The sequence below is a fragment of the Artibeus jamaicensis genome, unplaced genomic scaffold (genome assembly GCF_021234435.1).
Source record: "Artibeus jamaicensis isolate MK-2021 breed Jamaican fruit bat unplaced genomic scaffold, CSHL_Jam_final contig_525, whole genome shotgun sequence".
Taxonomy (NCBI): Eukaryota; Metazoa; Chordata; class Mammalia; order Chiroptera; family Phyllostomidae; genus Artibeus; species Artibeus jamaicensis.
The window spans coordinates 11,888,309-11,905,945 of NW_026521874.1; the positions used below are offsets into that span (position 1 = coordinate 11,888,309).

General features: G+C 47.0%; 1 protein-coding gene across 1 annotated transcript in view; it reads left to right on the forward strand.

Annotated features, from left to right (window-relative positions):
• Positions 1–17,637, forward strand: part of SVOP (SV2 related protein) — a 49,562-nt gene that overhangs the window by 14,886 nt on the left and 17,039 nt on the right. The window contains exons 6-8 of the mRNA XM_037156274.2: positions 6,747–6,871; positions 15,087–15,150; positions 16,982–17,107. Coding sequence (XP_037012169.1) covers positions 6,747–6,871; positions 15,087–15,150; positions 16,982–17,107 — 315 coding nt within the window. The remainder of the gene's footprint in view (positions 1–6,746; positions 6,872–15,086; positions 15,151–16,981; positions 17,108–17,637) is intronic.

Below are 17,637 nucleotides of genomic sequence, written 5' to 3' on the forward strand. Positions count from 1 at the left end.
AGACATTGCTCTGAAGCCACTGTGGATTCTTGAAGTCACACATTCCCAGGGCGGGGGTGCCAAGCATGTGCATTTCACAGTGTAGAAGGTGCTGTTGGCCCCCACGTGATCTGGGCACTCCACATTTACAGCAGGCTGGGGGCAGTCAAGGATTGGTAGAGAAAGACATCGGCTTCTTTGCCCTTAAGTATCACCTCTCAATCCCAGCAGGATGGAGCTGTGGGGTCAGCGGGGGAACCTGCTCACTGAGGCACCTTGAACTGTTGGCCTTCCCCACCCCTCCTGGGATTGCCTCCTAAATAAATGATTTGCACTAGAATTCTTGTCTAGGAGATGACAGGAAGTGGATTTGCAATCATGAAGGGGATTTCTGGGTCTGGAATTGCAAGGAGCTCTTACTGCTTTTCAAAAAAGTTTTACCTATTTACTTGTTACTTGAGAGACAGAAACATCAGTTTATCGTTCCACTTAGGCATGCATGCACTGGTGGATTTTTGTCTGTGCCCCCATCTGGGATTGAACCTGCAACTTTGGGGTATTGGGACAGTGCTCTAGCCAGCTGAGCTATCTGCCCAGAGCTGAATGCGTGCCGTTTTGTTACTTCATGGCTTTGAAGGTCTGCTTTGCATTTTAGTTGTTTTTGTTTTGGTAGACGGTACTTGGGCTCTTTGATTCTGGTAGTGCGTGAAGCTGCAGTCCTTCCAACTATAAGCCTGGGCCTCAGGGGTGAGAAGATCTCAATAGCTGTAGGTGAGCTTTACTTGGCAAAGAGGCCACTCCACTAGTGTGCGTTCTGATATCATGTTCCCCAACCGCTTCATTCATCTCTTTCTTTCTTGGACTCACCTCATCAGCCTGCAGTTTCTCTAGAGGCAGGATAGTACAGTAGTTATGTGCTGAGCTCTGAAGTCAAGTGGACCGGGGCTCAGTCCTGAGTCTCTGCTACTCCTGGCTGTGTGACCTTGGGCAAGTCTAAGTCTAGACCCTTAACCATGATGCTAGGGGATGGAATCCATAGGTGTTCGGTAAATATATGTTGTTGGCTCAGTGAATGAATGAATGTTCCAACAGTGCTGTACAGGAAGCAGACTCCAGCCACAGCCCTTCCTTCTATGACTGGACAGGAAACACAGGTGATCACCTGGGGACCATTCAACCCACATCTCAATATTTGCTCATTTGCTCAATAAGGGGCTCACTTGAACAAATGAAATATTGATATAACATCATCATGATAAGAATGGGCTCTGAGACCAAACTGCTTAGATTCAAATTTCATCTCCTCATCAAAAGACACCTTCCAGGCAAGAAGGGGCTGGAAAGAAGTATTCCAAGTCATGAAATCCAAAGACCAACATCCAAGATTGCTCTATCCAGCAAAGCTTTCATTTAGAATTGGAAGGGCAGATAAAGTGCTTCTCAGATAAGGTCAAGTTCAAGGAGTTCATCATCACCAAGCCCTTATTATATGAAATGTTAAAGGAACTTGTCTAAGAAGAAGAAGATAGAAAAGATGAATAGTGAAAGGACAGCAAACTCACAGTTATTAACAACCACACCTAAAACAAAAGCAAACTAAGAGGACAGCTAGATCAGGAGCAGACCATAGAAATGAAGATCACATGGAAGGTTAGCAACAGGGGGGTGGGAGAAGGAGAAGGGAGAGAAGGTACAGAAAATAAGTAGCATAGACGGTAGGTAGAAAATAGGGAGGAGGGCAAGAATAGTATGGGAAATACAGAATCTAAAGAACTTGAGACACATGGTCATAAACGAAAGGGTGGGGAATGATGGGGGAGGGGTGTGCAGGGTGGAGAGGAATGAAGGGGGGAATAGGACAACTGTAATGACATAATCAATAAATATATATTTTTTAAAAAAACAAATTTCATCTCCTCCAGTGATAGGCTGGGTGGCCTCTGGCAAGTCCCTGAACCTGGCTGTGTCTCAGCTGCCTTATCTGTAAATGAGGTCATGGTAGCCTCTCCCTTTGGGCTGTTATGAAGAGTAAATGGGCCCTCGACCCAAAGGAAGCATTTCAAAAATGTCCATTATTATTCCCATCACTTGCCAGGCTGAAAATGCGGGTGTGTCTTGCTCCAGGGTTGATATCTTTCCTTCCCCCTGACCATGGCTGCTGGGAGACATGGCTGACCTGTTCCCAGAATACAGTTGATCGGTAGGACAGTCATCCACCTCAAATAAATAAAGTTTGGGGGGGTTGCCTGGAGTGTTTCTCCAGCTCTTCTGACCAGCTTGCTAAATTTCACAGCCCATGCAAAGCTGGCTTGACCAGGGACAGAGGAGAGAAAGCACCCCAAGACTGCAAGGCCCCCTTGTCTCCTGCATGGAGTTCCGGGCCAACCTCAGGAAGGATGGATCAGGCTCTAATTATAAACCTTCCCGAGAACTCCTCCAGGAGCAGCGGGCGAGCTGGGCAGCTGGCGAGCTTTGGTGAGCACTAAAAATCTCTTAGCTCCTTGGTCTGCCTCCGCCCAGCTGGGAGGTTTCTGTGAGGGTGTCCGCTGCGTGACTTTGCAGGGGACTCACATATGGGGTTGGGACTCAGTGGGCTGCTTCAGTTCCTACAGAAGTTTCTGGAGCCTGGGGGCTTGTGGCAGCTACCGAAAGGTAGGGCGACGTTGGGTGTGCAGGCTTGAAGGTTTGGAAATAAACGCAACCAGGTTTGCATCCTAGTGAACCTGGAGCAGGTTACTCTACCTCCCCGAGCCTCAGCTTTCCCTTCTGCAAAATCGGGGTGACAACATCAGAGCTCATAGTGCTGTTTAAAGAAGGCAGTGTGGGTCAGAGCCATGTTTACTGATGCTTGGTTAGCCCATGATCATTGGTGACTTATTGGTTGGAACTCCAGGAACAACAACCGTAGCACGTGACCAGGCCATTTTCTAGTTCAAAGCCTGCAGGTCCACGTTATTCCTAAGGAGGGAAAGGAGGTGACCAGGGGGCCTCTCATTTCAGTGTTTTGAAGATTCCCCAGGCTTCCTTGCCTTGTGACTATTTTTCTTTGTGCGTGAGCATGACTGAAGAATACCTGGTTTAGGGGGTTCAGTTAAGAGAGAGTCACCTGTACATCACTGAGCAAGCTCCTCTTCGGGGTGACAGGCCTACCACCCAAATGGTAGTGAGACTTTTAGTTCCTTGGAGCAGGAGCTGGGAGCCTTTCCAAGCTCCAGGTTGCAAGCTGATGAGCCACGGGCCAAATACGGTCCACAAGTGTGTATTCTTTATCCCATACAATGCCTCACAGGGTTCCGAGTCAGTTACCTCTATTTAAAAAACGAGATATTTTGCATAAAAATACAAGAGTTATGTTTTTTTAATTGGCCTGTTTGCAGCTGAGGATCCACATTCCATGATGGTAACTTTTGATTTTAGAGACTGAGGGAGAGAATCATCATTTTGTTGTTACACTTAACTATGCATTCACTGGTTGATTCTCGCATGTGTCCTGACCGGGAATTGAACCTGCAACCTTGGCATATCAGACCAATGCTCTAACCAAGCAACTGAGCTACCTGGCCAGGGCCCATGATGGTAACTTTTGGGCATAGCTGAGTAGAGGCTGACAAGGCAGGTCAAGTCCTTTTCCATTCACCCAGGCTCACCTGCCCTTGCTGCATCACACCTGCCTGGTGCATGTACGTTCTCTGCCAGAGGTAATGTGGAGCCATCGAAGGCCCTGGAGGAGGGGAGTGGCTTGTTCACAGTACAGCATTTGGGGTTAGAAGTCCTGGCTTCAGTTTGGACTCTGCTGATCCCGAACAAATCACTCAACTACCAATACTTCAACCATCACTGTGCTACTTTGGAAATGAAAATAATCTCTTTCCAAAGGTGACTGCGAGGATCCGTGTGAACGAAAGTTCCGTGAAGTCAGAGGCTCTGGCAGTCGTGTTCCCTGCTGTAGCCCAGGACAAAGTCCAGTGCCTGGCATCCAATACGTGCATAGTTAATGGATGAATGAACAAGTAATAGCACTTTGACTGCCAGGCACACAACAGGTGCTCAATACATGCATAGTGAACAGATGAGTGAGTGAGTGAGTGAATGAATGAATGATACATATCAGTGCCTCCAGAGCAGGGCACACAGATGTTCAATACATGTTTATTGAATGAATAATATGTATCAGTACTCTAGTGTCTGGCATACAGCAGGCACTCAATACATGCTTACTGTCAAATAAATCACTGAATGAGCAAATTAATGAATCTATAATGTGTATGCATCTATTTCTAGAGGCTAGCATGCAGGGGATGCTCAATAAATAAACATGGAATGAAGGAAGGAGGAAAGAATAGAAGGGAGGAAGGAAGGGAGGGAGAAAAGGCAGGGCTAACAGTCTAAAAGGTAGAACAGATGTTAGGGAAGAGTGACAAGTATAGCTAATGACAAGCCCAGAGGACATTTCTACAGAATCCCTAAGTGGTGCTTGGTGGGGACTTGCTGGCAGTACTCATGGCTTCGAAATAGCCACAGCACTACTCACCAATAGGCGCTGAGTCCTCATTTCCTGGGCTGCTGGAGGGCCCCGGCATCAGCGGGCAAATTCAGAACAGCTGCGATCTGCTGTTCTGCCGTGATCTGACAGGACAGGCCAGTGTGCCTGTGTGTGGTGCCCGGCATGCGGGTCACCGGTGACCTCACTGGGGTAACACAGGCAGCCCCGGGAGAGAGGCTGAGCCTCTGTGCCCCAGTCTGGGTGTCTTCTTCTCTTCCTTTTCCTCGTGTCCTGCTTCGTTTGCCTTCTTTGTTTAACTCTGCTGCTAACAAGGTCCTGTTTCTGACTCAAGACTCTTTGGGTTCCAGGGAAGAAAATCTCTACTGAGTTAGCTTAAGCCTAAAGAAAGGAATTAAGTATGTATGTGGTAGGCACCAATTTCATAGTCATGGGTTTAGGGGTGCACAAATGTTGCTTTATTATTATTGCAATAGATCCAGGGCTTCCTACTTTAATAATTCTTGTCCTACCTGTTATCTTGTGCACACTGTGTCTTTTTTTTTTTTTTTTTGTATAAACTGTGTGGGTTTTTTTTTTAAATAAAATGAATTCTGGGGGAAAAGAAACTTTACGGAGCATCTTAAGTGGGAAATCAGTAATAATTGCCCTAAGGAGATATCTGCAAAAAAATAAATGCAGTAGAAATAAAACAATGTTATTAAGTTCTCGCTGGTTATCGTTGTTGCCTCACTGCTCTCTCTGGGTTCAAAAGAGAAATTAGTAGGTGGTCAAAAGGCGTTAAAGATAGACTAGCACCACCCGAATAATTTCTTTTGGACATAACCAGAAGAGCGGACATTGGAATGAAAAAGAAACCACCTTCTAGCTAGGTGGTTCAGAGTTATTTAAAATATTCTATGACCTAAAATCATGTTCCCAAAGACCCCAAATCATCTGCTAGACCTCCATATTTTCCCAAGTCATTTTAATTCAGTTTAAGGGTTTAAAGCTAAAATCCTAGGCTTTGCGCTTTTCTCCTGGCCTGTCTGTCCCCAGGGGCCCCGAGGAGCCTGCTGGATCTGGGCAGAGCGCTTCAGAGAGGCCTGCCCAGGCCTTCTGGTGCCTGTTCTCCAGCCAATGTGAAGTCTGCATTCTGCTCCATAATGGGGTTGATGTTGGTTTTTACATAAAAACCGTCCTTTTAATTACATTTACTCTCAATTCTTTCTCAATCTCCAAGAGTAACAAACACTCCAGGAAAAGGCAGCATGTTTTTCTTGTGCCATTGTGTCCCCAGGTAGGTCTTAACCTTGGCAAACACAATGTCCCCTTAACTAAAAAAAAAGTTATTAAAAGTTTTAATAGTGCTCCCTAGTTTCCAGAAATAATTTCAAAGATAAAATGAAATAGCCACTCGCATAATGAAAAAAAAAAAAAAGAAATCAGTTATAATGCCCTAACTATGATATGAGGGAGAAATTTTTAAACGGAGATAATAAGTGTGAAATTTATTTTCAATATGCAAATGTCCCCTACAACTTTGCCTAGATAATAAAAGGAAGCAGTGAATATTTGCCCCTGATTATCAGTAAGCCTATATTTAACTGAGTCTTGCTGATGTTTTTTTCTTTATCGCTGACATTTGGAAGTAAGATTCAGATCAGTCTATTAGTAGGTCCTGTCAAAGCCCTGTGAATGGAGACCAACTCGGAAATGTTCCCTCAGTGACTCCAACTCCACACACAGCGTTGCCATGGGCAACCGGGTTTTCTGAAATGATGAAGGGAGGAAGGAAGGCAATCGCATAAACTTCCAGATAAAACAAAGCATGATCTTCCTTTGATTTACCTGGAAGTTGCTTTCCTGAAAAATTGAGTATAGTATGTTCAGACTACACCCCACCCCCAACCCTGCCTGTGCGTAAGGGGGACTGAAGATCCAGGCGTGGGTAATCGCAGAGTTTTCCGCTGCGTGATGGCTGCTGGGTGGAAGTTTGATTGGAGCTAGTGGAGGACGCAGAACAAGTCTTCACTGGTCTCATGCACGGTGGGACATCTTCCACGTCTGGGCCTTGGCTAGTAAGTGCCAATCATTGGGACCAGCAAGAATGCCCCGCAGTTTCGCTGCATACCCCCCTCCCCGAGGCTGGCAACACTCACACAGAGAACCCTTGGCTGTGTGGGTTACCCTCTAACATGAGTCTGATGGTGATGTGAAATGCGTGGCGCCATGCGACCTGGAGGTGCTGAGAAGCCCCGTGACTCGGTGTCTCCCTTCTCTGCAGGGGCTGAAGATCAGCGTGCTCTGGACACTGTACTACGGGGTGCTCAGTGCTTTCGCGCCCGTGTACAGCTGGATCCTGGTGCTCCGCGGCCTGGTGGGCTTCGGGATCGGAGGGGTCCCCCAGTCGTAAGTCAATACCCAGCTCTGGCCTTCCAGCCAGGCAGTCAGTCAACGCGGGGCGGGGGCGGTGGGGGGACTCTGTTCAAGGCCTTGAGGAATGCACAGGTGGCTACAGCAGGGCTTGTGGTACCAGGGGGCCTGCTGTGACCAGCAGATGACATCACTATCAACACGGCAACAATTCCCAATGAAAAAAATGCAGCACAATAGCGGGGAGGTCTTAAATGTGAACTGATAGTAAAAACAATAGACCTAGCATGGATTGGACATTACTCGCCAACACATCCCAGCAGCCCCAGGAAGTATGTTATCGAATTATTGTAATCTCCATTTTACAGGTGAGGATATTGAGGCTCAGTGGGTGAAGTCATTTGCCCAAGTCACACTGTGTAGGTGGAACTAAGAATCCAAGTTTATCTGTCTTTGACATTCATGCTTTTAACTGCCATGCACGATGCCTCTCACCCCCTGGTAATGTGAACAAGAGCCAGGGAACGGGACTCACCACTGGCGAGGTGGGTGCTGTTCTGTCGTTGCTGCTGCTGAGGTGCTGAGAGCAGTCAGACCTGTCGGGAGAAGTCACTTTCGGCCGTGACGTTGGGGAATCCTAAAGCAAAGCTAGGCAGACAGCACCATGTGGGCTGAATCGATGTGCTGACTGGTCCTCTAAATAAAGTTTTATTGGAAACACATGCCCATTCACTTACTAATGATATCTGCCGTTTTCATGCTACAGCGGCAGAGTTAAGTAGTCTCAACTACTTAACTGTTCTAAATAGTTTACCCAGATTATCTCATTTAAGCCTCCCCCCAGATTTCCCTATCGGGTAAATTCTGTTCATTTCGTTTTGCCTAGAAAGAAACCGAGGCATAGAGAGGTAAGCAACTTGCCCCAGGAGACTCGGTGAGGAAGAGGCAGAGCCAGAAACCAAACCCAGGCCCCCCACCTCCAGAGCCTGGCCTATCACCATTGCAATTTACTGCCTTGCTATGAAGGAGGCAGAGGATTTGGAAAGACCCAGGAGGGGAACTGGGGAAACTGTAGGATTTTTCACTGGAAGGGAACTGCGTGAAAGGAGGAAGCTACAGCTGCCTCAGGGGGAGGCTGATGGTCCAGTCCAGTGAGCTCACCAGGCTGAGATCCGCGCAGTGGAAGTTAGATAGAGCAGGGCAAGCCTGCTAAAGCCTTGACTGCCGGGCCAAAGGGGTGTCTGTGGGCTGTGGGGAGCCACCGAGAGCTCTGGAGCAGAGGAGGTACTTTAGAAGCATTCATCTGGCAGTGATGGGCAGGATGGGTTTGGAGGAAAGAATCCTATCGAAATAATTTAGGGGCATTTTGAACGAGGACCCGGTAGCTCCCTTCTAGTTTACTCATTTATTCAACCAATAGTTCTTGAGCGCCCGCTATGGCACAGGGGACGCAGCAGTGAGCAAAACAGACACGGTCCCGGTTGCAGGTCTGGATCCTGGGAAACAGACTGAGAGATTCGTATGCAGGTGGTTGTTGGGGTCAGCCTCTGTATGGAGTGGGTAGAATTTGAGTGGCAATGTGATTGTGACAGAGGCCTCAGCCGATCCTGTAGGGTTGCAGAAGTTGGAGTGGTTTAACACAGGAACAAATGCCCAGACTCTTTCTGCCACTTAGAGGCCAAAGGGACAGTGAGTGAGTGGCTCTCAGTTCTCAGTCCTTCCTCACCTTATTCGTTATTGATCCTGCAGGGCTCTGCAGAGCAGGCCTTGGACATATCCTCCTGGATCAGGGATGAGCGGAAACCCACTGGAGCTGAAAGCAGTGGCTAAGCCAAACCCATAAATCTGGGCTGGCGGGGGCTTGTGGCCCACGAGCTCCATTCAGGCCCAGCTCCAGGAATTCCTGCAGACGCAGCTGCTCCCCCATTCATGAGCCATCCACTGTCTGGGGGGACAGTTGTCCCCTAGTGGCTGGAAGGAATGGACTCACAGAAGTCCACATTAAATTCCTCTCCCTGGAATGCTCAGGTAGATAAGAGCAGAACCCGTCCCCAAAGAGCCACCTGGACTTTCTTCCCACGTGAGGGAAAAAAAAGGAACTCAGTATTCTCAACGCCCGTGGAGATTCTTGTTCTAGACGCTGCAGTGAGCATCATTTATTTCTGCTTCTTCTTCCTCCCCATTGGCTGGAAGTGGCATAAAAGGGATAAGAAATAGGGAAGTCTGTCACGGTGCTGGAGAGCAGGCAGAGGGTGCCAGCAGCAGACTAGACATCTTGAGGAACTTCTAGAAGATTCTAAGCAGAGGGGATTACCATGGCAGAGGAACCAGAGGCGAGAGAAACCACCTCCTAAAACTGCAATCGGGAGACGTCTTTGAGGAGAGAGGACGGGACACCAGGGAAATAAAATAAGGACACAAAGCGGCTGGGAGGGCCTTTACCCCTTACCCTTGTGTTGTGAGGGTCCCCAACCTCTCTTCCCCCACACCCCAAATATCATGCCTCCCCATTTAGCTGTTCATTTCTTGAACACTACTCTAGCTGTTCTGTGTGTTTATTGAGCTATTACTACATTCCAGGCACTGGACCATGTGTTTTATACATGTGACCATTTTAAAACTCAAAACACCTCAGGATGCAGGTATTATTATCTCCATGTTTCAGGTAAGAAAACTGGGGCTTTAAAGAAGTTTAGTAACACGCCCAAGGTCACAGAGCGAGTAAACGGCAGACCGAGATTTAAACTTCCCTTGTAACAACTCCATTCGACAGCTCTTTTGTCTACGAGGAAAGCAAACAAAAACCAGGAACAAAATCACAGAAGAAATATTTTACCACCCAAGAATGCCTCTGGCTTCCCAGTTCTTGCTTCAGCCATTTACATAAAAATAATAATCTTAATTATGCAGTGTTCTTATCTAGTTATAAAAATGGCTCCCCTAAGCTCATTATTGAAAAACATTTTAATTGGAGATATTTTTATGTAATTAAATGTTAACTGAGAGTTTCCATTCATTTAGAAGAGTTTTACCCAACGGCACCACCTCACAAAACCAAACAAGTAGGAGTTTGCTGCGTAATTTTTATTTATTTTTGATTTTTTAAAAGATTTTATTTATTCATTTTTAGAGAGAGGGGAAGAGAAGAAGAAAGGGAGAGAAACATCAAGGTGTGGTTGCCTCTTGCACGCCCCATACTGGGGACCTGGCCTGCAACCCAGGCATGTGCCCTGACTGGGAATCGAACTGGCAACCCCTTGGTTCACAGCTAGCACTCACTCCACTGAGCTACATCAGCCAGGGCTGCTGTGTAATTTTTAAAAGCCCCACAACCAGAAGTCCTTATAATGTATTGTAAATTTTCAGCATAAATACAAATTATATTATTACAAACTTTAATTAAAATGCCTTTCAGTTTTATTGATATGTAATTGACATAGAGCACTCTATAAGGCTGAGATGCACAGCAGAATGACCTGCGTCATCTCTCTTACAAAACAATTACATCAGTAGGTTTATGTAACATCCATTATCTCATACACAAATTATATTATTTATAAGGCGCCCATCCCTCTGCCCTGGTCTGTGCCTTTCTGTGTCCCTCCTTCTCTCTTTCTCTTCTTTTGCTTCTTTCCCCAAAGCAGGTATTCACAATGGTTCTTGATGATAGCAACGATAACATTCGTAGTGATGATGATGATGATGTTAATTGAGTGCTTACCAAGTGCTGGGCCTATGCTGAGTGCTCTGTTCACACTACCTCATCTTGTCCATGGAACAACCCTATTATTTCTATTTTACAGATGAGAAAACTGAGGCTCAGAGGTCATTAGTGACTCACTTAAGGTCCTATGGTAATTAAGTGATGTGTGGGGGTTACTTTTGCTTTGTAACAAACCATTCCATCATTTCTGGCCTCAAATACTGATTTAACTCACGATCCTGCAGTAGGGCGGTTGTTCTGGTTGTCTCCATGGGGCTTACTTATGTGTCTCCAGTCAACTGGTGCATTGAATGGGTGCTGGGCCACCGTGGCTGCAGCCGACTCCTCCGTGTGCCACAAGCCTGTCACCCTCCAGCTGGCTAGCCTGGCACTTGGTCACATGGTACCTGGGCAGGGGTCCAAGACAGCAAGCAAAGGCCACAAAGCCTCTTGAGGTTCAAGCTCGGAACTGGAACACTATCACTTCTAAAACCTTCTATTGATCAAAAGCAAGTCACTAAGCCCAGATTCAAGAGAGGGGACATAGACTGGATGGAACGAGCCGCACAGTCCCATTGTGAGGGAGCGTGGATCCAGAGAAGGGAAATTGTGGGGCAACTTTCCCAGACCATCTGCTGGGTCCCAATCCAGGTTGTCCAATGCCGAAGCTCTTCCAATGGAACAAATATTGGGAAAGAGTTCTGGCCTTACATGGTGAAAGTTCCTGGTAAATCGTTAACGTCCACGGGTCGCAGTACTGATTTGGAGAGGATTCCGGGAAGGCGGAAAGGGTGGTTCTGAGCAGCTGCTATTCTCTTTCATTAAGGCAGGAAAGAGGGATCACATTTAGGAGGCCAGATAATTCTGTTTTCTGTCTGTGAAGGAGCATTAAGAAGGAAGAAACTTTAATTCGAGCAGGGGAGTTACAAGTACCTTTATTTTGATCATTACAAACGAGACATTTTTGTTTTAGAAAAAATTTTAAATGCAGCCTCCTACTGCCGAAATGATGATCACCTGGAATTGTACCTACCACTTCACACACAAAAATAAGTACAAGATACAGGTGGGCACTCGGGCAGATCACTTCTATGTCCAGTAGAGGGTGCTGCGTTCTTCGGAAGAAATGCTACTCACCTTAAGAGGCTGGCATCTGACCTGTGTTTTAGCTGCTCTTAAAAATGCCGCATGCCCCAGGTAGCAGCTGCCCACCTGTTCTCCCTTGAAACCTGCCCTAGAGGGTTCTTCAGGCTGGTGTCTACAACGAGCTTGCTCACAAACATGCCCTTCGCATGGCTTTTTCTTCCAAAGACTAAGCAGAAATGTCAAATGGAGGTCGAAGGTCGTTTCTTTCCAAGCACGTGATTCAAAGGGCACATCTCTAACCGCCAAGCTGCTATGAATGCGATTACTTGCGGCGGGGGTTTATTTACACGAGCATCAGCTGCTTCTTGGCGCTGCTGATTTTGTTGCCCATTCTTTTATGCTTCAGTGTAATTGTAATAATCACCACTCTTTGGATGGCGGTCACACGGCTCATTTTCATTATAAACTGCTATGAATGATGGCCAAGTGTGGGGCACAACAATTCCAGGAAAAGATGTTTCTTGTGGCCTGGGTTGCGAAAAACAAGAAATTGCAACCGATCTGCATATGGACCAACAGGGCTGCAGCTGTTAAAAAATAATGCTGTAGATCTGTGTATATTAATAGGGAAAGGCCCCCAAACTGTTTTGTTGGAAGTGGATCCTGACACAGATTCAAGAACAAGTACAATTCACTCTAGAACAGCATGGGGGTTGGGGCCCCTCCACTGAGCCGTCGAAAATCCGAGCATAACTTTTGGCTCCCCAAAAGCTTAACTACAGTCATTTCTTCAGACCCGCAGGTTTCTCGCCTGCAGGCGTAACCAGCCATGAATAGAAAACTGTATTTTCCATCCATGGGTGAGAAACTGCTGCTGGGAATGCAAAAATAGTTTTTGCCCCAAGATTGGTGTTGGTTGAATCCACGGAGGTGAACCTGAAGGATAGCAAATGGCCAGAATCCCCGTGTAAGCGGGCCCACCTGATTCAAATTCACGGCGTTCCAGGGCCAAGTGCTGTGCTTTACTCTGTGAGTCTCTGCAGCATCCCGCTCCAGACTGTCCTGTGCTAGAGATGAGTTGAGGGCTGCTCTTGCGCGGTTTACATTCTTCGGCACTTCCGGTCTGCCACACAGGTTAGCAAAGCAAGTTTTAATGGCCAGAGAGGGCCCTCGGGAAAGTTTCGTAAGTTCTGGCTGTTGGGAGTTGGAGTGGCAAGCGAGATAGTAATAAGAGGCGGGGCCTTTGGAAGGGCGGGACACTGACGGGGTCTGCTGCATACGTTCAGTAAAGGAAGGGAGGGAGGGAGGGAGATAGGAAAGAAGAAAGGGAGAGTTGGAGGGGAAGGGAAGGGAATAAAAAAGAAACAAAACATACCATGTTGCTTAAATGTTTTTATTTATGTAGAGAAGGGGCTGAAAGGTTGCAAAGCAAATTGCTGCCATAATGGTTTGGGGGGAGGAGAATGGAAGAAGGGTTATGAGGGGAAAAAAGGGTCATCATATATACCCTAATGTATCCTTGTACTACTGCAGCTTTAAAAAAAAAGACTGCCCTGAACAGTGTAGCTCAGTGGGTTGGGTGTCATCCCCACAAACTGAACCATCACCGGTTCAATTCCTGGTCATCAGGGCACATGCCTGGGTTGTGGGGTTCCTAGCTGGGGTGTGTGAGAGGCAAACCAATCCAAATTGTTTCTCTCCCTCTCTTCCTCTCTCTCTAAAAATGAATAAATGAAATCTTAAAAAAAAAAAAGGAGAAGAAGACTGCAGGCTTTAGGTTCATTGTAAAAAGAAATCCTCTGCATCTAAAGCAGGAATAGCTTTGCCCTTAGAATACACTTTTGCACATGTCTGCATGGATTAGTGGTTTGGCCTTAATTTGGTGATGGAAAGGTAAGTATGCTTCTCATTTTATTATTATTATTGATTTGTAAGAATAATGTAAGCACACCTTTTGAGAACAGAATAAAATTCCAAAGAAATTATTCATGGTGACCACTGTAATCTTTTGTAGCCACTGCAACCTTGATTCCTGCTTTTAGAGTTGATTGCTGCTAATAGCACTTGTTGAAAGAGGTACTTGTGGGACTATAAATTGGAACAACTTTTTTGGAACCACTTTGAGATTTTATATATATATATATATATATATATATATATATATGTGTATATATATGTGTGTGTGTGTGTGTGTATATATATCCCCAAAAGTCTTACATGCAGGAATCCATCCGATGGAAACCATATAAAGACAAAGATATCAGCCTACAGATGTTCATTAAAGTATTGTTTGTTATGGTGAAACCATCCAAATAGGGAAATGGTTGATGGGATGCACAATATAGACAGACCTGGATTAAAATTTTGGCTCTTCCACTTACTAACTTGCTAGCTAGCTGTGTGACCCCGGCCAGCTAACAGCTTCTTTGACATAAGTAGCTATAGACATGAAAATGGGAGTTAAAGATATGCAGACACATACTGGAAACTATAATTAACTACCCTCATTGACTCACAATGTTTGTTGAGTAGATAAACCATGTAAATTAAAACATCTACAACAGTGTAAAACCATGCTTGGCACATAGTAGTTCCTCAGTAAAAGGTAGTTATTATTCATGCATGTGATAGAATAAATGTAAGAGGATTTTTAATGGCATAGAAATATTTATAAATAGAATAAAAAGGAGGTTCAAAAATTCTGAGTATGACCTCAGCCAGGAGTTTATAGAGAGAGCGAGTGGACCAGGACACAGAGAAGGAATACACTAACATACACCGTAAGGTGAAATGAGATGACATGGACCTTTTTTTTTTCATAATTTCCTCTAAAAAGAGTCTATTTGAACTCCTAAAGCCCCTGCCTTTCCTCTGAGGCTCTTGAGAATTCTTCAGTCATTGGGCAGAGGTGCCTTTTGTCCTAATCCTAAGAAGGACTTTTACAGGTGACAAAGCTATTTCTAAATCTCCATGGTATGTTGAGGCCAACTTTTAAAAAGTTAGCTGGTCTGCAGGGCAAGGTGTTGTGGGTTGGATGCTGCAGAAGCAGATGGACCGAGGCAGAGGTTCTTGTACAAGTGACTTCTTCAGGGAGCGCTCTCAGCAGTGACAGGGACCCCCAGAGGGACAGTTCTACAACGAAGCTGTACATCATCCCACGGCCCGATTTCCCCCTACATTTTCCCCTGGTTGTGGAGAGGGTTAGGGAAAGCAATTATTATATTTGAGAATCATTTGGGGAGTTTGTTAAAAATGCAGATGCTGGGGCCCCACTGCCAGGAGCCCATTTCTGAAGGTCTAGGTGGGGCCCGAGGAATCTGCATATAAAGTCATCATCCCGGGAAATTCTGATGCAAATGATCCATGGACCACACTCAGGAACCTTGGCCTGGGAATTCAGTAAATGGTAGCAATCTTTCCACTCACTCCTGACCTTGACCCTTTTTGTCTCTGCTTTTCCAGGGTGACGCTGTACGCTGAGTTCCTTCCCATGAAAGCCAGAGCTAAATGTATTTTGCTGATCGAGGTAAGGAGGGTGGCTGGGTTTCTGGAGAATTCTCAGTATCTGGCATGAGGTTCTTGGGTGTCTTGAGCCCTAGGATAAGGACCAGGGAGTTGAAGAAAAATATAACAAACTCGGTATGCACAGACTTAAATAGGTCAGTTATGTTGGTTTTGACGCAGTTCAAAATATGGAAATATGAGTAAGTGCTTCAACTGGCAAGAAAGTTCAGTCTGTCATCCCTTTGGGAAAAAAATGGTGACTGGCAGGTGGCATGTCCTTCTTGAACTGGAAATGGCTTTTATCTGAGAGTTAGCACTGAATGGTACCTTTTGAGAGGACCAAACTCCTGCCTTCCACCCGTATCATCCCACTGCACTCCGTGTCTTGTCTGAGATCGCCATTCCTGGCCACCTCTGGGGTTTACAGGCTGCCCTAAAAGTCCGTTGGTCCAGTGAGTCCTCCCTCTTTCTGCCAGGGTCCTGGGACCCACTTTCCAACCACAACCTGGAGGCTCTCGTGGCAAACTCACAGCTGGCCAGAGGCCCCTCCTCCACGTAGTGTCAGAATGGTATATTTATCCCTGCTGGACACCAATGTCCACAGGGATAACTATGATGCCACTTTGACCTCCCTCGTTACCATGACGACACTGACACTATCGATCACATCAACCCCAGGGCCCAACCTAACCATCCTCACTGCCTGCACCCAACCCTGACAACCAGGATGGTTGTCGGCTGGTCCGGATGGACCAGTTGTTTAAATACTGAAATGCTCATTCTGAACCCTGACTACCCCTCACCACCTGGCACCCTGTCCTCCCTTAAGAAGCCCCCAAGAACTCTTCAAGATCCAGCAATTGAAGGGTTATCTCCTGGCACTGTCATGGTGGGGGTGGACGAGGTGTGTGGCCAGTGTCCATTCTGATTGTCAGTGCTACGCCGGTAGTTAGACAACAGGAATGGACTGTGGTTAGTGTGAGCAAAAGGAGATTTAGGAGGGCTCTGGGGGGCCCCTGGAACTGCTGGGATGGCCGAAGGAGCGGTGTGGGAGTGGACAATGATTGTGGGGTCAGGGTTGCAGCAGAAAGTAGCATACTCAGATTAGGAATATTGGAAGAGGACTTCACAAAAGGACTATTTACAGTGGCCTTGCAGGGGTGTTATTGCCCCAGGCCTGAGAGGGCAAAGGGAGGGAGTAACTGGAAGCTGAGAGAGAGACAGAGAGAGAAAGAGAGGAGGGAGAGAGAGTGTGTTAGTTAGTTGTATGGCCAGGAGTGCTGGATGGCAGCCGTAACCTTCAGCTGAGGGACATAGCCAGTCCTTGGTGACCCTGCAGAGAGCGCGCACCCAATCTCTCTTCCCTTTTGGGCTGCACCCAGCGGGGAGCAGAGGACAGGAGCCTGAGGATGCCAGGTGGAAAGGGTGGAGAGTGACTTGGAGAGGCGAACAGAGAACATGCAGCCCCACAGGGAGGAGGCTGTTCTGATAGAGGGGCCTGGAGCACTGCTGGGCAGGGGAGACGAGGTCAGTGGACAAACCCAGCATGCCCACTACCACAGTGACCTCGCACAGTATGGAGCATATTGATTCCTTAACCAGAGCTGCCACAGCCCACACTCCAGTGGGCGCCATGCAGGTGTCGTAGATCGTGGATGGCACTCTCTGGAGATGGGTGACATGGTGGCTCTGGCCCACCCATAGAAACCACAGGGAAAGTGATGGCCATTCTGACCTTGCTGACCCCAAGGACCCCTTACCCATAGGGATGACCTTGTCTACAACGGCTGGGAAATTGCTCACCGTGTTGCCCAACGCCGCCCCCATCACTGACCCCCGTTCTTCTGTGCCAGGTGTTCTGGGCCATCGGGACGGTGTTCGAGGTCATCCTGGCTGTGTTCGTGATGCCCAGCCTGGGCTGGCGCTGGCTGCTCATCCTCTCGGCTGTCCCGCTCCTCCTCTTCGCTGTCCTGTGTTTTGTAGGTACCCTGCAAGAGGTCTCAACCTTTGCCACGTGGCCTCCTGCTGTTCTCTGTATTTTGATGGGGAGATGGTAGAGAAGGGCACCAAAGCCATCTTTCAAGGTTATTTTTTTTTTAAATCAGGAAATGAGACAAAGGAACCGGGCCTGGGGTTAGGCTCAGTGTGAGTATTGGCTTTCCCCTGGACAAACACTGCCGGAAGGTTCTTCAGAGTGATGACAGGGAAGGGGGCGGGCGCCTGCGCCCTACTGTTCACTGCAAGGTCTGCACTTAAGGTAACTGTGTTAGGATAGTTGGGGCTCTTGAGTTGCAAGTGACAAACCCAGTTCGACTGGCTTGAGTAAAAGAGAGAGGTAGATACCCCACAAGGGAGCAAATATTTGCACAGCTGGGTCCAGAAGCTCAGATAACCTCTCTGCCTCACTCTGGGTAAACTCCTCCCCCCTACCCCACCCCCCGCCCTGCCATAAGATCACGTGACACACTTAATCATTTCATGTGTAGACCATGTGCATGGAGCACTTTAA